We start from the raw sequence: 21,606 nt of genomic DNA on the forward strand, positions 1-21,606 counted from the left end.
GTAGATTGTTTGTTTCAAAACTTGATTCACTTGGAGAGTGAGTGAATTTAACTATATTATGGATTAATTACTGTTAACAGAGATTATCTATTGGAGGTTAACAAGTAGCCTGTTGAAGGTGGTGATTTTGTAGCTGAAGTTCCCGCTGACAAAGGTTACACTGTCGCACGTCAAAAAAGACGGGCACTCAGGTGAATGTCCTTATTCGATAATGTAGCTACTGTGTAAAGCGGGTAACACTCTGTGACAAGAAATATCGGGAAGTTGACCAACAGTACAAGTTCCAAGTCCTGGTATCAAGGATTCTTGCCAGCCTCAGCCCGCACCGAATTCCAGTACGCAAATTGGGACTCCAGCTCTCAATCAATAAGAGTCACGCCCGGTTAGCTCAATCGGTAGAGCGTGAGACTCTTACGAGTACGCGATCTCAAGGTTGCGGGTTCGACCCCCGCATCGGGCTGTTCCTATATAATTTCGATTGCGAGCATTTGCGAGACTTTCTTTTTTTGTAATTTTCCATATCGTGACGGAACCTCCTTGAGCCCTGTCGCAACCAACTTAGTAGGTTAGTAGTTAGTAGAGAAAATAACCTTCCAGCTTTCAGTTATAAAGATAAAAGCCCAAGACCATAGTCTAAATGACATAAATTGACTTATTAATGTCGCATGTCAACCAATATTTCTGATATCCCAAGGGCACCTGGGGAGTTGAAACACTTGCTGATCAGATTCAAGGGTTGCGTGGCTCCGCTCTGACGACCAATAAGACTTTTCGCCAGTTGACGTCATCTCCCTTGTGTTTATCATTTGACATACATGTTACCGACTGTTTTCTCTCATGGTGATGCCTTCAAGTATATCTATTCCTAAAAATTAATCGCGAGAATGCCATCTATACGTCCCTATCAGAATCAACAACACCCTCATATAGGGCCATGGACAGAGCCGCTCCACCGGCCATTGATGTATCTCAAACGAGCCGGCAAGGCTGGGTCGTATCCTTTACGTGGTATCTGGTTCTTTCTATGCAACCGCGAGTTTTGGCCGCTTTTTATGAGCAGGATTCTACCTTTATCTTTGATATCGTTTCTTGTGTACTTTGTTCTCTTCACGTTTACCTTCTTACCCCAGTATGCGTTCTTGGCGATCTTCCACGGCTGGGGCGCGTGGGTCAATGCCGTGGTACTGGTGCTGGGGGAAGGGTTGGTCATCATACAGGGCTTATTCGAGGGTTTCTTCGTTGATGAATGTCGCGTCGATGTGTTTGATGTAAGCTTTTCACTTGGGTATTTGCTCGCCATTGTTTGAGTCACTGACATCAACCAGGCAGCGCTCATCAAGCTGGGACACAAGGATCTTATTGCACCACAGCGAATTCTCTTCTTGGATGCTCCAAACTCCGTCCGGATGCTTGGAAAGCCCACAACTGACGCCGTCTACACGCCCTGGAGCATAATTCAAATCGTCGAGCTTATTGTCTTCTTGCCACTCAATTTTGTCCCTGTCGTTGGCACGCCTGCCTTCATCATCATCACAGGTACCCGGCTTGGCAAGCTTGCCCATTATCGATGGTTCCAACTCAAGGGCTACTCAAAGGTTGAGCAGAAGAAAGCGCTGAGGGATCGTGCCTGGGAGTACGTCTGGTTCGGCACAGTCGCTATGATCCTGGAGCTCGTTCCTGTCTTGTCGCTATTCTTCCTTCTGACCACTACGGCAGGAGCTGCTCAGTGGACGGCAGAAATAGAGGACGAGGACAGAACCTCTGATGAGAATGTGCAGAACGGCCAGAATGGATACCATGGTCAAATTGGGCACAACGAGCAGGAACAGTACGATGATCATCACCCTGATGCACCCCCTCCCCCTTACACGGACGACTTGGTATGAGTGAGCCAACAAGTCAAAGTTGGTTATTACGGATGAGAGATTCACCTAAGCATAAGCCTCATTTTTAGAATTTGCGATCAGAATTTCATCAATGCATTATGTATACAAATACCCCTGCCTTCTTGCTTGATAATTTAGTTCCTACGAAGATATTCCTGACATTTATACACGATGGTTTGCTGGAATCCTTGTTCTACTATATTGGACTTGTCAACTGCTTACTACCTTGGGCTTGGATCTACTAATGTTTGTATGCTGGAAGGTACAAATGGATGCGGCATTGAATGTTTGACTGCCTGAACACATTATCCTTTTCTCTTACCTTTGTGTGACACGAACTATTAGAAGTAGGAGAGAAAGATGGGTGGGAGGAGGAGATTTTCAGTAGCATGGATTCGGGCCTAGTACCGCAATGTATTTGCAGCTTCTCTGCGTTGCTGCACAATGGAGTGCTCCTTGCTCATGGGTCAATCGCTCACCAGTATTTTGAAGCAGACACTTCGCATGGATTTACATGAATTTACTAGTACATTAAAATAATGTCCGGTATTAGAATAGTTACAAAATTAATTATTGCACAATACAACAAGTTGCGATCCCCCCCCTGAATGCACGTTGACCTTGAACACTCCGATACTGGCATGGTAATCGCTTGCAATTCCATCTGCATGGCCACTGCATGCTCTTTCCTTCCCTTTCAGTGCCTCCCTCCCACCGCGGTTTCGATTACATGCTCAACGCGTCATCCCCAACCAAATAATTCACCAGTTCCTCAAGACGGAAGGAGCTCCTGCCTCGTCCCCCTCCGCAGGCAACCCACGGACCACCCGTCACCTTCTCCTCCGCTACCTCCCATCCAAGTTTCTTCTTCTCTTCTTCATCCATCCTCATCCTCTTCTCTCTTCACCCTCCGTTCCCACCACGAGAAGATTTTCCTTCTCATTCCCTTCGTTTACTTTCGTTCATCTTCAAGCACGCCTCCGCTCGCTTCTGGCACATCGTCTTACACTGCCCGCTTACAACAGCCTATCTCCTTGCATTTGCACACACTCTCATCGTCCGGCTCTCTTCTCACGGCGAAGTTCATCGTACAAGATGCGTATCTCCGCATCTCTCGGGGTCCTTGTGGCCACCGGCCTTTTGGGACATTCTGCCTCTCAGGCAACTGACTACGGGTAAGTCAAATGCTGCGCTGTTCAAGATCTTAGACTGACATTCAATGACAGTAACACCAATGGCAGCCCCATCGGCAACCAACCCGACGGCTCTGGCAATGGAATCCCTGGCAACAATGGGGGAGTGCCCAACACCTTGCCTTACCCAAGTAACACTGCGGGATCTATCCCTGGCTCGGTTCCCAGTGGTGTTGGCCCCGTCGGCCCCGTCTTTCCCGGCGATGACTCCAATGGTCTTCCTCCTTCTGGACCTGTTGGCGGTCCTGCCTCTCCCGGTGGCAGCTCCAGCGGCTCCTATCCCAACGGCCCCGGCGGCATTCCCGGTAACCTTCCCAGCTCTGGCTCCCCAAGCGATGGCTCCAATGGTCTTCCTCCTACTGGACCCGTTGGTAGTCCTGTTTCTCCTGGCGGCAGCTCCAACGGTCCCTATCCCAGCGGCCTCCCCTCCAACGGACCTGCTGGCGGTCCTGGAAATCTTCCTGAACCTATTCCCGGGAGCTCTTCAAGCAACGGCCCTGGCAATGCTCCAGGTAGCATCCCAGGTGCTGGATCTGTGATCATTCCTGGCAGTTTTCCCACCAACATCCCCCAAAACGTGCCCGGCTCTCCCGAGTCCACCCCATCTGGTGTCTCTGATATCCCTACCTGCCCCCTCCGCTCTACCAAGACTGTTGTTGTCACTATTTACCCCACGGATAGTCAGAGTGAGTCTGGCTTTCACTGGCCCGATGATTCAGATTCCGATGGATCCTATACCCCAACACCTATGCCTACCAAGCCTCCCGGATCTACTTCATTGCCCTGGAACTCCGGTGTGCCCATCTTCACGACCCTAACACTTGATATCTGGGGTCCTGGTGGCATCCCTTCCGATTCTGGCTCAGGCAACAATGGCGACACAGGCACCAGCAATGGAAACCAGTCTAATGATGGCACCAGCCCTAGTGATGGCAGCAGTCCTGGAGATGGCTCTGGCAACAACGATGGAACCAATTCGAACAGTGGCAACGGCTCTGACTCCAATGGCGAGGGCGATTCTCACAGCAACCCTGACTCTCCTTTCTTTCCTCCAACTTCTGGCCCCACTGGTGCTCCTCAGTACTCTGACAGCGCTCCCGACGGCTCGTCCGCTGGAAATCCTGGAGCCTCGGGAATCAACACACTGGCGCCCACCCCTCTCCAAACACCCGGCTTTCCCAACGGAGGCATTCCTGGCAACCAGCCGCAGTTTCCTTCCACAGGTCCTGCCCAAGAAGCCAGCGATAGCCTTCCAGTCACCACCCAAGCTGGTCCTGAAGGTCAAGACGGGGCTTCTCCTTGGTTCACTAATATTCCTGGCGGAAATGGTGCTGGTCAGCCATCACCCTCATATGTCACCATCATTGGCCAAGATGGACTTCCCACTGTCATCAGCAGCGGTGGAAATGTGGTCTCAGGTAATGCTCAGCCGTCGGCGGCACCAGGATCCCCCCAGAATGGCAATAACCCAGAACTCCCCGGCGGGGTATCTTCAGGTTTTCCCATCCCTCCTCCGGTGTTCACTGGTATTCCAGGATCTCAGAATCCTTCCAACTCTCCCGCTGGATCTCTAACTGGCAGTGGACCTGATATAGGTGTCACAACCTGCGCAACATTCACCATCACTGGCCCCGATGGTCTTCCCACCGTCGTGGACTCAACCTGGGTTGTCCCTCTCAGCACACCTTCTTTCGAAGAATCATCCCAACTCTCTGCCACTTTTGACCCCCAAGCCCCACTATCTACCGTTTCGTCTGAGCTTGGTCTTCCTACCTTTCCAGTTACTGCATCTGGGTCATCCGAAGATGGACCCGGAGGTGCGGTTACAATCACAAGCACAAGTTTCACCACGATTGGTATCGATGGTAACCCTACTGTGGTGTACACTACTTGGAACATCCCAGCTGCCACCGCTTCATCCGGAGACCCTGGTGATGCTTCGGCCCCTGCCTTTTCTGGGGACTTCGTGACTATCACCGCGCTTCCTCCCGTTGGTTCCTCTGGTCTTGGTGGCGAAATGGGCACTGCTCCTGGCCCAGATGATGCCTCCCAAGTTACAACTTGCACCAGTTACACTGTTATTGGCGCTGATGGTCTCCCTACTGTCATTGATTCTACATTTGTTATTCCTGGTCCAGTAAACACTGGTGTTACCATCGGCGGTGACCCTGATCTCCCTTCAGGGGCCTCCGGGGCTCCTCCCAATGGCGTCACATCACCTGCTACTTTCCGAGTCACAAACAACCCCGAGATCTCTTCACCTATCTCCGGTGCTGTCACTGGATCTGGAGGATTCGGCAGTCAAGACATCACAACCTGCACAAGTTACACCATGATTGGCTCAGACGGTCTCCCAACTGTTGTCGACACAACTTGGATTATACCCGGATCTATCAATACACTGTCCGAACTACCAGCCAATCCATCATTTGTCTCTGACTCGCTCCCATCTGGCCTGCCTAGTGGCGTTACTGGCCCATTGACCTCTGCAGGCATTCCCTCCAATGGTAACCAGGGAAACATGCCTGGCATCACCACCTGCATCACATACACTACGACTGGACAAGATGGCCTCCCAACCGTTGTTGACACAACATTTGTGATTCCCGTGGCTACTGAAACGCCTTCTGGAACAGATCTGTCAGTCACGACCGCCAATGGCGACGGCCAGATTGGTTCGTCACCCAACCCTACTGGAGCTTACACTACCACCACGACAGCTGCGATCCTGGGCCCGGATGGCAACCCAACACCAACAGTGCAGACTATTGTTTTCAGCGACTCTTCCGCCCTCGGAGTTTCAGCCAGTGCTCCCCAGGGTACAACCTCAGGCGTTACACTCTCAGGCGTTTCTGGACCCCTATTCACCTCCGGAGACTGGACTACTCTTTCCACAGACACCCTGAGCCTCAATGGATATGACGATGGTATCCCCGATGCTTCCATGTCAGCTATACTGACTGATGGTAGTGCCGCTGCAGAAGGTACATCCCTGATTGGTACAACCACTGGAACCCTCACCTGGACTGTTACCTCCATAACAAACTCTCCTGGTGCCCCTATCTTCTCAGATGGCGCTGCCCAGCCTCCATTTGTGTCCAACCCTTCAGATGGCGCCCCTGATGGCCAGGCTCAGCCCGCCTATGGATCCCTTGCCACTGAGAGTACTCTGTGGCCTCTTTCTGCTGTTCAGACCTCCACCTGGACCAACATCATCAAGGCCGAGACCACCTCTTACACATTCAACTACCCCCTTACTACCCTCGCCACCGTCAACGTACCCATGAGGCGGCTTGCTCGTCGCCAGGCCATGACTGCCTGGTCGAACTCAACCACTTCTTTGTCGAGCGCAACATCCGCATCCGCATCCACGGCCACAATCTCAGATGCCAGCTCTCCCACTGTTTGTTCTGATGGTGGAAGCATTGGTAACACTACAATTGATGTAAGTCCCCTTATCCTAACCATTTTGTGCTCCGCTAACTCCATCCAGTTCGACAACTCCAAGCCTGGACCGCTCTTCAATCCGGTTGAGAATATTTGGTTCTCTGGTGGCTTCCTTATTGCACCCCCAACTTCAAAACAGCCCCAGCCATATATCCCCTCCTCTGGCGGTCAGCTCGTGGAGTTCGTCCCTCCCGCTCTTTCGAATACTACAACTACGATCTCAGGAGACGTCGCTCAGATTGGTGTAGGACCTCATGCCGCCAGTCCCTGTTTCCGCTTCGACTTCTTTGGTGCGAACCTTGGATGCGATGCCCGCGGAGACGAAAAGTGGTGTGAGTTTGATATCTCAGCCTACCGCTGGAATGAGACTTCATCCACCGAAGAATCGATTGCTTGGTCGGAAACCAAGCAAGTCCCTGCTTGTCCCAAGTTCTCTGAGGGCGGTTACCAGCTGACCCGAGTTGACATGGATGGGTACAAGGACCTCTCATCAATCCTGATCACGTTGCGTGTCTCGTCAAACCTTCGAGTCTGGTGGGGAGATGATTTCCGTGTTGGTTGGAGCGACAACAGCTGTATCGCTGCATCTTGCCGCGCAAATGCGCCCTCTCAGGTCGTCAAACGAGAGACTGTTATTTCAGCTCTACGACAAGGTGTCTACCGATGGACACCGTATGAGCTCAAACGACTTGACGACAGTCTGGTGTGGGAGTCTGCCAACTGAATGATGTCACATTGCACAACAACTTATTTGCATCAGCACATGGCGCATTCATGTCGAGCGATTTGCTCTGTATTATTTTCACGATTTGAAACGAATTTTCTTGGACGGGCGGTGTAATGCTTCATGCTGGGACACGGGTTTAATTGAGAGGCAGGTAGATGGATGGGAGAGAATTATGTCAGATATGATCGGATAACTCTTAGCCCAAGTAATCAAGATAAAAATGTATTACTTCTCTCAAAACTTGACGAACTGTAACGTGTGAGCCCCGTATCCATGTTATCTGACGAGTGTATCGAGGCATGTTCCAATGTTGAAGACCTCTCGTTAATTGCTGCAACGCACTGCTCCTCGCCGCAGATCTGTCAGAGTCTCAGCACTGACTCATATATGTAGCCTATGATCAAGAGTCTGGCCCTTTCATGAATAATAATAATTTCTGGTTTGACTATAACTCGTGGACGCGAAGCAACTGTCGAGTATGAACTACATGGTAGAGATGCTGTAGCAAAGCCAAAGCCTGGGAATCCTGGGACTATGAAGGGCAATTCACTGGTTCATTCATGCAGGTCATGGTTAAGAGGATGAATTGTTCAAATGAATCTATTACACGATCATACATTCTGTCCCAAACTTGGTTGTTCCTGTCTCCCCTTTATGCACTTGATCAATCACTCGAGGACGTGCTGCCGTACTCGGACTCATCGTACTCGATCTCATCATCGCTCGAGTCAGTACAAGCTTCATTGGCACCCATGTCGTCCACCCCGTCTTCTCCATCGTCTTGATTCTCGTGTCTATCAGTTGGAGCACTGATGGGGAGCGGGGCCATGGTGTCATTGCATTCGATAGAGACATGCTCGGCCTGCTTGAAGAAGATGTGATCTTCTTGTAGGCGTTTGCCTTGGCTGACAAAGCCCATTGGGCTGTGAGCAAAGTCCTGGCCTCGGCGACGGACTGCGAGCCACTCTTGCAAAAAGGTCAAGGGAGTTTGGACAAGCTGCTTTTGTTCGCGTGCAGTGGCCTTACTCACTTCGCCACCCTCCAGGCTGACTTCGTCTTCAAGGCTTTCACCGTCCCCTTCGACACCACTTTCCGTAGTAGCCTCCTGTATTCCAAGATGGGCGCACATAGACAAGTACTCTTCCCATTCAAAATAAAGCCGTCCACTGTAAATTCCCAGTTCAATCTGCAGCCAGTCTGGCGCCTTCCAAGACGAAGGCAGAGGGGGTGTGCTATGGAAGCTCATGTCGTTGAACTGAAGCATTTTCCGGGTTATCGGTGCAGAATAAACAAGGAGATGTGTGTTAACATTGACATTGAGGTCTCTCATGAGAGGGATCAGAGCCTCAGCCTCTTCGGGTATGATAATAACAGCGATGTCGGCGACCGAACTCCAAAGAATCCAGTTAACAGGACGCTAGGACTTTGTCAGTAAGGCTTGACTCAACTACTTTATGATACGTACCAAGAAGTTATCCATGGATAGGTCGCCATGAGGCCTGATTGTTCGTCCGAATTCGACTGTTTCGAAAAGCTTGGATTTTGTGGCTTCGGATTGCACCTTGAACTTGCGACCGATGCCAGTTCTCGCAAGCGCACGGGATACATGGACGAAGTAGTTGTTGTCTGCGGGGAGCCTGCCGGTTCTGATAAAAGCTTCGAGGCTGGCATTGAGACCTGGAAAGGAGAGCGCTGCATAATGCTGCGGTTTCTTGACCTGTCGAACAGATTCAACTTCAAAGGCAACCTCTCTTTCCTGCTCTACCTCTTGTAGAGCAGACGCGTGGACTGCTTTTCCAGTGTCTTGAAATGTCTTTCGTCGGGCATTGAGCTCCAGAATAAAGCCTTTGAGAATTTCATTGCTCGACGTATGCATGCCGGGCAGACGGCTCTTCGTCTTTGGTTCGTAAAGGCTTTGTAAGCTTTGCTTCTCGTCCTGTTTGATCTCCTGCACGTATGACTTTCGCTCCGCCTTGATTGTTGAGAACTTGGGATGGTCTAGTGCGGCTTGCATTCGTCGGCAATAGTCCATTCCTTGAGAGTAGTACAGGGGCTGTAGTTGTTCGATTTGGTCACAGGTATTGTCCAAAAGCCATTGTATACTAAAGAAGACGTCAGATAAACTGGGAATGTATACTAGAGCAAACTTACACATCGGCCGAGTCGATTTGATCGTGCATAGTTATGCCCTGGAGATCAGCAATGCTTTGGTGGACTTCGGGGGGAATAAAGAAGGCAATAGATTGCGTTGTTCCGAGCTGCCGAAGGCGCATGGCAGCCTGTACAGTGTGATCCTTCGTTTGGCCAAGTCGTAGAGTTAGGGCACCTTTGGCACCAGGAGGCAACCTGAGATCAGTACCGCGAGTGTGTGCCTATTTTCACGTTAGTACGATCGATTTACTCAATTATGTATCTTCCGTACCTCATCTAGATAGATTAGACAATTGCTGAGATCGTCTGCAAAAGGGGATGCAATAAGAGGTGTTCTTCGTCCTTCCCTCGTCAAGATCCAAGGTTTGTTGTCCTCATCAAAATACAAGCCTGCCAAGGCATGGTGGTCAATCCTCAGCCATTGCCGGACCAAAGTGATATTGTCCATTTCTAGGATTTGTGCACCAGCATCAATCAAAATACGGATAGACATCCACCTCAAGCAATTGAGAAGATCGATTTCAGACGCTCTTCCAAGGTTCGACTTCTGTAAGTCCTGCGGCAAAATACAATGTCGGTTTCGTGGATGAAGAAGATATGTGAGAACCTCGGCACTGGTGTGATGAAGACTGTTCAAGTCTTGCTGTTCAATGTTTAGCGGCAGCATTGTTCGGTTGTCGTTTGTACCGCTGAATCCTGTACTCAGGGATTTGCCCATTGGGCTCTTCGAATTCTCTAAATTGATGCCCAGTGATGACAGAGGGATATCCCAGCCGTTCGACTGCAGTTTCACCTCGAACTGTTTTGCATGTCGTGGGAACACAAAGTTGTTCAAAAAGTAATCGACAACAACACCATTGTACCGGACGATTTTCCATATCTCGCACAGCTGCATCTCGTCATCCACGTTGATGGAGTTCCATGCCTTGAGAGATGGCGGAAAGTTCTCTATACTGCTTATCCATGTATTGTACTCGGTCGAAGGGTCGTCGGATTTCAAGATGTGTTCTAGAGACTGTCGAAGCTGGGACAGATTAACACCGTCATAGTAAAATGCTAGGCAGGTGAAAAGAATAGCCACGTCCGGGTGACCCCATTCGGACTGGTCGCTAGGCACGCCTTTGGCATGAAACGGGACGGCGATCGGGTCACGTTGAGGGTGAAGGCCATATTCAACGTTCCAGCGCTTCTTCAACGTCATCATCAGGATGCGATTGACAAGGAGACCACGGAGAAGGTAAATCGTTTGCTTTAAGCTGGGCTTGTCTGGCAACAGATTGCGAACAAGTTTGATACTTGTAGGCCGTGGTCTGGCTGAGGAAATGAATTCCTTGACAGCAACCCGATCTTTGGCCGGCATTGCCTGCTCAGTTAATGGTAGTATACCTCCAGCGCCTTTGCATATATCTGCCGTCAGTCTGCGGACCAATTCGTCCTCAACATCCTGTCGAAGAAAGAAGACAAAGGGAAAGCCGCCACCTTCTCGGCGAATGACGCTAATAGAATGAGGAAATACATTGGAAAGATCGTATAAATGGTTGTCAACAAGTCGAAGCACAGCTTCAGCAACAAGCCATCGGTGTGGGTGACCATCAACTGTCGTCTGAGAACCAGACGGATAGATTAGTTGTGTTCGGACTGCCAGGGTATAATCCGACTCGTCAAGAATATCCCGTGAAATTCTGCTAAGCCATTCGTGTACTTTGATCATCGGCCCTGCCTGCTGGGGTTGCTCATCGAGAAGTCGTTGCCGGCCACTGAGCATGAAAGACATGTGGTGTTCAGGCTGACAGATCATCACACCTGCGGACTTAAGCATTTCCAAATGAATAGAGTGATATGCTCGAATGTTCTTCTCAGTAGTGGGCGTCCTTCTGGAGAAAGGAACATGTCGGATGCCACGGCCTAGGATGCCTCCGAGTCTGGCTTGTAATAGCTGGGCCGTTTGTTGAAGCAAAGCTTTTGGTACAATGATTCGAACAAGCTGTTTCTTGTTCGCAAGAGCTGCCGCCGCCATCGGAATAATACAAGATGTTTTGCCTGCAGAATTGGTTAGTTGATATGAACGCCATGCCAACAGTTCCTTTAATTACTTGCCTTGGCCCATATTCATCTGTAGAACAGAGTTGGATCCGGACTCGGGCGAAATTGTCGCCAAGGCGACATCAATCTGGACAGGGCGAATCATCATATCAGACTCGATCTCAAGAAGTAGCCAATCTGGATATTCTTCTGGGCTCCAATTTGAGTGGCCCTCGTTGGAGTCTTCTTCGTGGTACCTGCCGGATACTTTCTTCAACGCCAGATCATGAAGGCGAACCTCTCTTTGGTATTTGGTGATATTGACCCCCATGTTGAGAAGAGCCTTTTTCATTCCACTCCCAAAGTGAGAACCCTGGGATGCTACAGAACCGAGGCAAGAGAGCAAGGTTGATTTTGTCACAATTGGCCACAGGTTTCCAGTCTGAAGCCAGAAGATGCGTCTCTGTGAACAAACTTGACTCGGCACATTTAAGGCTGAGCTGATGGCATAGAAGCCGTCTTCGATAGTTTTGGATCTCAGCGAGATAGCGGCATCCCGTGTCTGCATAACGCCAGTGAATCGTTGCGAGGTATCAAGCTGCTCAAATGCATTCAAGCTTTGCTGGAAGTCATCGGCGTAGCGGCGTCTGACTGCCGACTTAGATGAGCCCAAGCGCTGAGCAATCGTTCTCAGTCTTGCGGCAGACTCAGTGACTTGACGGCCTGTAGGGAACAAATCTGCGCCAGTCTTTGCAATGCCAAACCTCCGTCCATTGGCAACAGATCCTGCACCTGTACCTCTGTTACTATTCCATGCAAAATTACCAAAACGTTGGCTAAAGTCGTTTTCGCTTAGAAACGGCCGTTCTGTTGATCCACGGCATTCCGTCGGAGTGATGTTTTCTCCAGCAATCGCCTTGACAATGTGGTACGGTTTCGCCAGTAGTTGACGCAAGTCCACGAGCTCGCCCCCCCGTATCCTCACGGTGTAAACCTCCTCCGAGGAAGGCACCGGGGGAGGTTCGTACCTCTCATCCAGTGTGTGTCTGTCAAGAATAGCTTGGACTTCTTTCACATGTTCGGCTAAGTCTCTGTTCATGAACAGTCGTCTCCATTCTGGGCGGATAGCCTCCAAAGCAGGCCCGATATCGATCAGGAGTGAACGTTCCAGGCCACTTACAGTAGGTTCTAAGCATGGCCACTGGCTCAGAAGGTGATTGGCGAAGAACTTGCAGTCGTCTTCCACCTTGGATTCATGTTTAGCTCGCTCGATTTGCAACTTTCTCAGAACCTTGCCACTTGAGTATTGTCCCAGTCCCGCGGCAACACTCTCTTCCGGGGCGACTTTATAGGGTTTGAGAAGTTGGAGGACATAATCAAGCTGTGGCGTCTGGTTTGGTTGAAAATGTTCGAACTCCTCCCACTGTGGGAGCTCAAGATCATTGAGATCTGCAAAGACTGCAGATGCAACCAAAGTTCTCAGAAGTGGCATGTTAGCATCCAGATGGAATGACATTGGCCCGAGCAGGTACATCAACTTGTAACGGTCAGCGGCCGCCTCACGAGCAAACCGGACTAGCGATCCCCACGATTGAAGAATGTCAACCTTCAGCTTCTCATTGAGAGAGGTCGCATCCAAAGGAGCTACAAAACCGCCAATAGTCCCGCCTTGTGAGAGTATTTGGGCCAATCCATCCGTAGTCTTGAAGTTCTTTGGCCACTGGCGGATCAAGTGAGTAACCTCGAGCACGTTGCGATGCATGATGTTGTTGACAGTAGGTCGGTCTCGAGACGCATAGTGGCGATTTACGGGTTGCGCGCGACTGGAAGTACTTTCCAAATATCTTTCAACAGCTTCTTGTCGCAACAATACCCGTGCGTGTAGGTGTGGCTCACTAGCAGGAGGTAACTCCGGTTGTTCAATGGCAGCTTGGTCCTTTGTTGCGAATATCGCCAACGTTGCAGAACCCTCTAGGATCCGGTCCACTATAGGTCGGAAGGCAGAACTTTGTAGTCTCAGAGGTAACTCGTCAATCCAGTAATCTGTTCGCATTACTTTGAGTTCTTGGGGGTAATAGACTCTCTGGGGCGTTAACTGAGCAATCCTCCGCAACACAGCCATGGAAGGGGGCGTGAGTGGTGTCCATGGTTGTGAAATACCTGCTTGAAGCCACTGAATTGCTTCTTCAGTTCCAGTGCGACCCGTCAAAGGGTCTGGCAAAAGAAACGAGGTGCAGGCATGAAGGAGCGCCTTAGTGAACACCAGCGTAGGCTCCGGTGCACAGTCAATCCTTCCCAAAGTCGTGTTGATGTTGAACCTACCATACTTTCCTGTCGCCTTAAATCTCACCGTAACATGGCATCCGTCCGGCTGCGCAACCAGGTGGCCCAAGGGCACCAAGATAGACCTGTGCATAGGGTTGGTAAGGCTAGTACATACTAGCTTGCTGCGTAGGCCGTACCAGGTCCCAGCATCCTGGTTTTCGTCAATCTGGCACTGTAGTTGAGGTGATTGAAGGAGTCGGTTCTTGTTTGTATGAAAAGTAAGGTTCAGTCTTCGAAGTTCAACGGCAAGGTTACGGCCTTCAGGTTGGTACACTAGAATCTGATCACGATCCTCAAAAGAGTCGAGGATTCTAGTGACACGGTTGAACAGCGGACTGTAAGTGTTGATCACGTAGTCTTTGGCCTGTTTCCCCTTGTAAAGCCGTTTTCTAGTACAGGTGGAATCTTGAATACTAAGGACGAATGATCTGAAGTCACTGTCCGGCCAGGGCTTCGTTTTTCTGGTTATCAAGACCTCACCATTCCTTAGATTCCTGTGTTCGTTAGTCAAACTGTGGGAAGTATCGTGATATCTTGTAATGGGGTAAACTTACAGCCAGTGGAAACAATCGTCCACTAACGGGCCTGGTAAGTCGGAATGAATGCCATTACGGAACTTCTCTCGGGGTATGAGCTGCAATGAATATGGCTTGCGGAAGGCTCTCACGAGAAGCTCCCCCGTTTCGCTATAGCCGACATGAACTTGGTAACGGAAAGGTTTTAAGCAGAGAAGATATTGCATTTTGGGACGGTTTGACGGGTACGTCATCAGAGATTGGTTTCCAAAAAGCTCCTCCAATACGACTGCATGATTTGGGTCTTGTGGAAGTTTCTGTGAAGCAAGTTAGCATTATGGAGTCGATAGCAGTTATACGTCGAACGCGAAAGGGTTGAATGAGAATTCATGAGACAAAAGAACCATAGAGTTGGGCGTAACAAGCCAAGAGGGTTTCTCTGGGGTCCTCTTCCTTTCCCCCCTTCTGTTCGAGCGATTAGAATAGACTCACCCCCATCGGACAACCGTCCACGAGCAAGGTCCCTTGCACAAAGTTATAGAAGACCATCTGGTCCACAGTATCAAGAGCCTCGCCTACTCTGGTGCGGCAAGAGATCCAACGAGGCGCTTCGGGCTCCAGTTTCAGTTCATTGAACGTCCTAGCGCATCCCTCCTCTTCTGGCCACATTTCCCGAAGCGAAAGGCGGAAGGCCTCGGGATTATGAAGGATAGATTCGGATACCAACTCAGAAAGACGGTATGAAAGCCGAATATCCCGAATGATGGCATGTTGGAGGACCTGTGGTAGAGCTTCTAGTTTGACTACAAGATTGTCGTTCAGCATAATGCTGCTTTGAATGTAAATCTCGAGAGCCGTGCCATCCAGTCCCAGTGGTCCATGTGCCAGAGGAGTAAATGTGCGCTTGCACAAAATGGCAGCCCACAAGGCATATTGCTGAAATCGCTGGGCTGTTTCAGCGTCCACAAACTTGTAAGATTCGGCACGGAGAAGTTTGAACCAGCGGACGCAGGTAGCTCTTGCTCGCAAGAGGAGAGAAATTGCGCCATCGGCGATGCTAGGCATATTGGCTTCCCATGCGAAGTCCAAGGTGCGTATCGTGAAAGTGATGATCAGCTCCATCAGATGGGTTTCTCTCCAGTTGGCAGACAGACTGTCGAGGCGAAATGAGAGCTGTTCGAGGAACCTCATACAGAAGTTCGGGTCACGGAACACTTCGTGAATAAGTCTGAAAGCACTTCCGGTACTGTCCAAGGGGCCACACTGGATAGCCAGATGACACAGAAGCATAACAGTTGCCTCATTAGAAAAGTTCAAGTTGGCAGACGCCAGCTCCGTGAGGATCGACAACCAACGCCTAGACTTGCCTGAAGCAACTGTCTGAAATGCAAGGTACTCATGCACATTGGTTCCCTGGGGACATCTCAATGCTGTTGCCATGATCTCGTAGGATGAGGCTCCATAGACACTCTTAGCGGAGGTGTCTTGTATGATCTGAGAGAAAGTGGATTGTGGTGAGCGAGGGATCTGAAACTTTACATGTTGTAAGAAGCTGAGGTGGCCTCGGCGACTAGGCCACCGCTTCGAGCGATCATCACAATAGGTCAGCTTCAGTCCGTTTGGTCGACAAACCCCTGATCGACCATCATCCCATTCCACAGGGAATCTCAAAGTGGCATAATGTGTTGTGAGAACTAAATAGACCACAATTGTGAGTATAGGTTTGACGGATTCATAAATAAAGAATATGGAGGTCTTAAGAGAGGGACTATAGCCTGAACTTACATGGCTTGGTGACGGATGCCAGAGAGCAACTCATGGATGAGTTGTTGGAAAATTGATGCAATTGCTGATATCCCCGAGCCCAACACTTTGGTTCAATACCTTCCTCCGCTGGCATAGCCAGGTGCGACATGATGGTCCAAGTTACATCTCGATATGTCGCCAAAGTCTGGGGACAGAGGAGCTCAAAAATCACAGCCTTTGCGACAAATGGATCGGAAGGCAGAGGATGTTCGTAGGCCTGTATCTGAATTCTGTTCATCGCGCGCTTCAAGAAGCACCGACGGCAGTTGTGGTCATCGTGTACAGGCAAAGCGAATGGGTCGTTATCATTGACCAAGTACAAACAAGTGCTCTCATCCACACTTTTTGATAATCGAGCGTATTCTTCGGTCTTGGTTTTCCACTCCTTCTCCTTATTAGTGCGCACACTCGTGGCCCAAGTTTCGATTGACTCATGTAAGTCCTTCATCTCATCAGACATGTCGGACGAGTCATAGAAACGATGTGCAAAAGACCCACGAACCGGATCATCAAAGATGCTCACGGTCGACCCTCTGCATGAAGCAATACGATCTTGAAGATAGACTTGGACCCTTTGGAGTCGCTTCATCTCAGCTACCGTAGGGAGGATTAAAACATCAATCATCTCTGGACGGAAAAGAGGATGGAATTCTCCCAGGATAGAATAAAGTGAACATGCGGCCTTGTCCATGGTAACCCAAAGATCCATGATGTTTAGGATCATTGTGCTTTTGAGCTCAGGAATGTCCACATAAACGGAGGCTTGTGGTAGATATTCCCTGATGAAAGTGCTTGCCGTTTCAATCGTTAGGCGGGGGAAAGGACCGCAGTCGTCACAGAATTTGTTGTAAGACATCTCTTTTTCTATCAACTTGAAATGCTCGCGAGCGAACGAGATCAGGTGTTGCTTGGCAGCCTGTGCAACACTGACGGTGTTCTGTTGTTTTAGTCCAAGTCTGACAGGTCGAGAGAACCCTTGCCAAATCTTGTACAAATACTGTCCACTGATCTTCAAGTCCACCCGTGTATCTTCAAAAGTTGCTTGTTTTGGAAGAACGGGGATAGTCTTGGTCATGGCAAGTTTTTGTTGCTTCCAGGTAGCCTCGATGAACTGGTTTGCCTTTGAGACTGCATTCTGAATGCCTGGGCTGAGACGTGAAAACAGATACTCGACCCTGTCAGTTGTACTAGGGTCTTGGGCCCTCTCGTTGTCAAGATCCAGCTTGACTAGACGTCTGCAGATCTTTTTCTTGAGGAAGTCTAATCGATCTATACCAATGTTCGTTCGCTGTATATGGCTGAGGAACTCGCTAAGGAGGTGCGCCAGCAAAAACTTGTACTCGATACGGCCAATCTCGCCTCCAAGGCGTTGGGCAAGGTAGCGGGACATGGCGACACGCAACACAAGCCAGTACGGGAGTCGTCTCCAAGGCTTTTCGGCATTCCTCCATAGGACATCATCTCGCACCATCTTCTGCAAAAGGGTTGGTGCAAGTCGGCGGCCACTCTGTTGGAGGATTCCCATGAGCATGGAGGATATGAGAGCGGGCTCAGAAGCATTCCGATACTCGGGCATCGAAGCTCCGGCTTTGAGTGCATGGGCGGAGAACTCTGATAGAGTTTCGCGAGATGCATTGTCGAGGAAATTGGCAAGGTGTGAAACGAAGCCATTCTCGTGGAAAGTGTCAAGCGGAATAGCCACTGCACAACCAGGGAAGTCCCACTGAAGAGCGTTATCGGTCGCTAGAACATCTTCGTTGCGAGCTGAAGTTTCGAAGGCCTCGAAAACTACTGAGGCACCAAGGACCGGACTGTTCGAAACGTCAGTAAGGCAAATTATGACTGCTATTACCTATCTTTAGGAGGGAAGGAGTAGGGAAGGGACAGTGGGCCCAGGCCCGCGCCGGGCGGGGACAGCTCCGGGTGGGGATAACGCCGGGTGGGGATAACGCCGGGTGGGACGGGGGTACGGGTAGTAGGCGCCTAACTTACTCAAGGGATCGACGGATGTAGAGTGCACAATTCTGACTTGATACATAAACGGCCAAAAAATCCGAGTCTCCGAGGCCGCTCAGTTCTCTTGCAAGGGCAGTGCGGTCGACATGACCTCCGATGTGGATACTCTTGGTGGTTTCCACGCCACGTCGGACGGAGTCCCACATGGTGCTGTGTCCATTGTTGGGAAGGCTTTGAAGATGCTTTACAGATGCAAGCAGACGATCTGTAAGGGCATTTTCTATGCCGGTCAGGTTTGAATCCTGCCTGTGAGGAAGGTGAGGGGGGAGAGCAAGATGGTTGTAGAGGGCTTCGTCAAGCGATAGAGATCGCTCCTGCCGCTGCTGGCCTTGACTTTTCAGCCTCGCGGCCATGATGCTAAAGGTACGTAGATTTCTCAGATGGATGCAAGTGATCTAGGCACAGGATTAGTAATAAAGATCGTAGAGTAGGAGAGCAAATCATACCAGCACAGGGTTGACAACGGGGAGATAAGAGAGGGGTGGTTTAGAGAAGAAGAAGAAAAAGGAAAGAAGGAAAGAAGAAGGCGACGGGAGGGGGAACGCAGGATCAATAACAAACAATCCAAGGCTGTCGATGTGAATGCGAATGCTTTTTATTTTTTGCGGCTGCCAGCTGTTGACGGCTGGCACTCACTTTAGGGAAATTGCTTAACCAGACGAAAATACCGATGACCCCTTGGTCCAGGCTGGATATGCAGTAAAGCTGGCTCAGTGTTTTCATCAGTCACTAAATCAGCACAAGAATCGCCCAGTTAATGATCTTCCAAACCAGAATCATGATTAATCAATTCATTCGCTTTGCTAACATCTAGAAAACGTTTCCGAGGATGGTTGAAAATGATGTGGGTCGTCGATGTATACAAACCAAAAAGGTACATTCGAGAATCACAGCCGAGTGAAGCAGCTTTTTCAGCAAACAATCCATGGAGTAGAAACGTCTAGGCCAATGACCGGGTGAATGCATGGGGACTCGAATCGAAGAATACAGGTTATAACGCTTGGCCAGTTGCAGGGGGCCGACTGTTGTTGGCCGTCCATAGAAGTAGTCACCCTCCTGCTAGACAGTCAGACGGCCTCGTGCAGAACACTCCAGGCTCATCAGGCTGTGTGAATTGTTTGATATAGGTACCCAGTACCTCCCTCACCTTCATCTTTTATAAAATAAATCCTCGACAGTTTCTTAGTAGTCAGACTAGTCATCTTTAATCGAGGCAGTGGCGCTTTACCAAGCAACTCACAGACAGGCATCCCAACTATGTTGCCGAAAATATCACAAAAACGATGTCTTACTGATCAGAGCAGTGCACATGGCTTCATTCATATGATAAGATCTTCGCAGTCCTGTCTCATTGGTCGAGCCATGCAGTACGTGCTTTTATACCGAGACGTTGAGTTGTATGTACCGACGGTTTATTGTCAAATTGGTCGGTGCAGGTGGAGATGGTCGTGTAAGTCAGTAGACCAAAACACTTACCTCATACTGTAGTACCAGAAGCGTTGGCTGCTCGAGGTATAAGAGACGAAATCAGCAAGTCAGTTTATGCTCTTTAGACTATAGCCTCAGGCTGTTTATTTCTATGCCCCAAAGCTTAAAGGCCATTGTTTCTGCTACATCAGACTGGATAGCGATCATGAATCGAAGTGGTACGCTTACTCATCAACGCGAGGATACCCTACAGCGTCCAAATTCAACGGCATGGCGAACGACGACATCTTCTCATAAGTTCATGTTATCCCGCGTGGGTATTGTTAGCAACATGACGTCTCTACGGCGATGCTATCCGCATAAGAGCAATTAGCTTCCCACGGAGGATGGCCAGCATCACTAGTGTACTTGGAAATCATGAAATAAACGCCCAACTCCTTCCAACTCCTCCCAATCCCCGAAACTCAGAATCCGTGGATGCTCAGATTCTTTTCTAACCATCCAACGCTGGTTCTTTTCATCCACATAATCCTCGCTGCAACCAAAATTGCAAAACCCAACAGTGTCACCGACCCGCCAAAAACTTGCGCACCCATATAGCTCCCTTGTAGCTCTATGATTGCGTCTGCAATGGGCGGTCCAGTCAACGCCGCAATGCTCGCGACCATGAACGTCATGCTGGCTCTCACCCGCGCCTGTCCTGATCCCCTGTGAACGACAACACGCCCGTAGACAAAAGACTCTGTACAGCTGCGGCAACGATACCATAGAATGCAGAACAAACGTACAGGCCCACAGAATTTTGTACGGCTATCCAAAAGTATAGGAATAGTGATGCGGCTAGCGTGACTAGTGTTAATATATTGATAATCCAATAGGCACGCCCTGTCACGAACGTGGCAAAGTAGCCGACAATACCAGTGCCGTTGAAGATTACGAGCAGTTGTAGTGATTTCTCAGAAGAGAGGGGGACATTGAAGGCGGTTCGTGAATACAATGCTAAGAAATAATAAGCAATGTAAACCCATCGTAGTGCAGAAGGAAGCGACGACAAACACGATATACTCGATATCCTTGAGCATGGAAAACCCAATGATCGGATGAGATTGACAAGGCTTGACTTTGGGTTTGACCAGTATCAGCGCGAGGATCAAGGTGACCAGCTTCACCGATCTCAAGGGGTCTTCGTGTCGCAAAGTCAGTTGAGAGAACTGCAAGAGCAGGACAGAAGATGAGACCGTGACCCAAGCCGATCAAAACGCCCTGCGCCAGGATATACTGCCAGTATTCCCTACATACCGAAGTAAGAATGAGACCGAAGAACTGCAGGATAATGCCTATACTGAAGATCCAGCAAACAGTATTAGCATAGACCAGGCAGCTCGTCAGAGCCCCAAAGAAGAAGAGAAAGCAAGCGCCGATAGATCCGATCCATGAGATATTGCCTGCGGGAAGAGACGTATTCTCAGTGTAATACATCTGGAAAGCACCGGAAGAGTTAACCCAACCGCAAGTGTTCATAAAGATCAAATGACATGACAGGATGCTACACCATGACCTCCAACCACGGTCAGGATGAGGTACCTGGTCGCTTCCATCGCTCGATGAGAATTTACCCCAGATTGAATCCACAGCTCGCTCCAAGATGCTCGGCTCGAACTCTTCCAAGGCAGCTTCATCGGTGTTGGTGTCAGTACGAGAGACTGTTCGTTCTGGGACTGGTTGATGATGGGCTGAATCAATCGAGCCAAGAGACTCAAGGTCAATATCCTGACTAGAACGGTCCATTTTGCTTGTATATGCAAGTTACTGGTAAGAGATGTCAGAGAGGAGTATGCGTGGAATGTGTTCTCAATAGCTTGATGGTGATGTTTGTAAACCTGTCAAAAACTGTCTCGGTTATTGATTGAAGATGTCTGAATTCCAAAAGAACCAAAATCGCAACGTCCCACAGCGGGTTTATATACTGGTTGGCCTTTTCTGTCTAATCTCAGGGTCAACATGTGTGTGTGTGTGTGTGCCCGCATCGCACTCGTTGTTCCAGCTGCTTGTTCACTTGGACATGCCGTCATTGAATGATAGAACAGCAT

The 21,606-nt window shown here is 49.7% G+C and overlaps 5 protein-coding genes and 1 non-coding gene across 6 annotated transcripts; 3 read left to right on the top strand and 3 right to left on the bottom strand.

The window, feature by feature from the left end:
• Window positions 1-377: 377 nt before the first annotated feature.
• On the top strand, window positions 378-460 carry FGSG_20691. Its single transcript has one exon. It is a non-coding gene; the product is annotated as a tRNA-Lys (tRNA).
• Window positions 461-857: 397 nt separating this feature from the next.
• FGSG_07933 (uncharacterized protein) lies at window positions 858-2,067 on the top strand. The gene is made up of 2 exons (XM_011329472.1): window positions 858-1,268; window positions 1,326-2,067. Exons 1-2 carry the CDS (start codon window positions 885-887, stop codon window positions 1,884-1,886), a joined length of 945 nt encoding a protein of 314 aa, XP_011327774.1. The 5' UTR covers window positions 858-884; the 3' UTR covers window positions 1,887-2,067.
• A 914-nt stretch (window positions 2,068-2,981) lies between these two features.
• On the top strand, window positions 2,982-7,489 carry FGSG_07934 (uncharacterized protein; the record flags this gene model as incomplete). Its single annotated transcript, XM_011329473.1, has 3 exons — window positions 2,982-3,061; window positions 3,113-6,524; window positions 6,666-7,489. 3 exons carry the CDS (start codon window positions 2,982-2,984, stop codon window positions 7,248-7,250), a joined length of 4,077 nt encoding a protein of 1,358 aa, XP_011327775.1. The 3' UTR covers window positions 7,251-7,489.
• Window positions 7,490-7,917: 428 nt separating this feature from the next.
• On the bottom strand, window positions 7,918-11,178 carry FGSG_13252 (uncharacterized protein; the record flags this gene model as incomplete). The annotated part of the gene is made up of 4 exons (XM_011329474.1): window positions 7,918-8,670; window positions 8,719-9,355; window positions 9,405-9,625; window positions 9,676-11,178. The coding sequence occupies 4 exons, from the start codon at window positions 11,176-11,178 to the stop codon at window positions 7,918-7,920; spliced, it is 3,114 nt and encodes a 1,037-aa protein (XP_011327776.1).
• A 315-nt stretch (window positions 11,179-11,493) lies between these two features.
• On the bottom strand, window positions 11,494-19,290 carry FGSG_13253 (uncharacterized protein; the record flags this gene model as incomplete). Its single annotated transcript, XM_011329475.1, has 8 exons — window positions 11,494-14,263; window positions 14,306-14,583; window positions 14,759-15,960; window positions 16,052-17,883; window positions 18,065-18,483; window positions 18,725-18,793; window positions 18,956-19,110; window positions 19,227-19,290. The coding sequence occupies 8 exons, from the start codon at window positions 19,288-19,290 to the stop codon at window positions 11,494-11,496; spliced, it is 6,789 nt and encodes a 2,262-aa protein (XP_011327777.1).
• Window positions 19,291-19,980: 690 nt separating this feature from the next.
• FGSG_07936 (uncharacterized protein) lies at window positions 19,981-21,304 on the bottom strand (the record flags this gene model as incomplete). The annotated part of the gene is made up of 4 exons (XM_011329476.1): window positions 19,981-20,266; window positions 20,305-20,515; window positions 20,638-20,779; window positions 20,816-21,304. The coding sequence occupies 4 exons, from the start codon at window positions 21,302-21,304 to the stop codon at window positions 19,981-19,983; spliced, it is 1,128 nt and encodes a 375-aa protein (XP_011327778.1).
• Between the last annotated feature and the right edge of the window lie 302 nt (window positions 21,305-21,606).

This window comes from Fusarium graminearum, chromosome 4 (assembly GCF_000240135.3).
Source record: "Fusarium graminearum PH-1 chromosome 4, whole genome shotgun sequence".
Classification (NCBI taxonomy): domain Eukaryota; kingdom Fungi; phylum Ascomycota; class Sordariomycetes; order Hypocreales; family Nectriaceae; genus Fusarium; species Fusarium graminearum.

Coding starts and splice junctions, on each gene's coding strand:
- FGSG_07933 (XM_011329472.1), top strand. CDS start 885: ATGCCATCTATACGTCCCTATCAGAATCAACAACACCCTCATATAGGG. Junction 1,269..1,325: donor GTCGCGTCGATGTGTTTGAT/GTAAGCTTTTCA, acceptor GACATCAACCAG/GCAGCGCTCATCAAGCTGGG.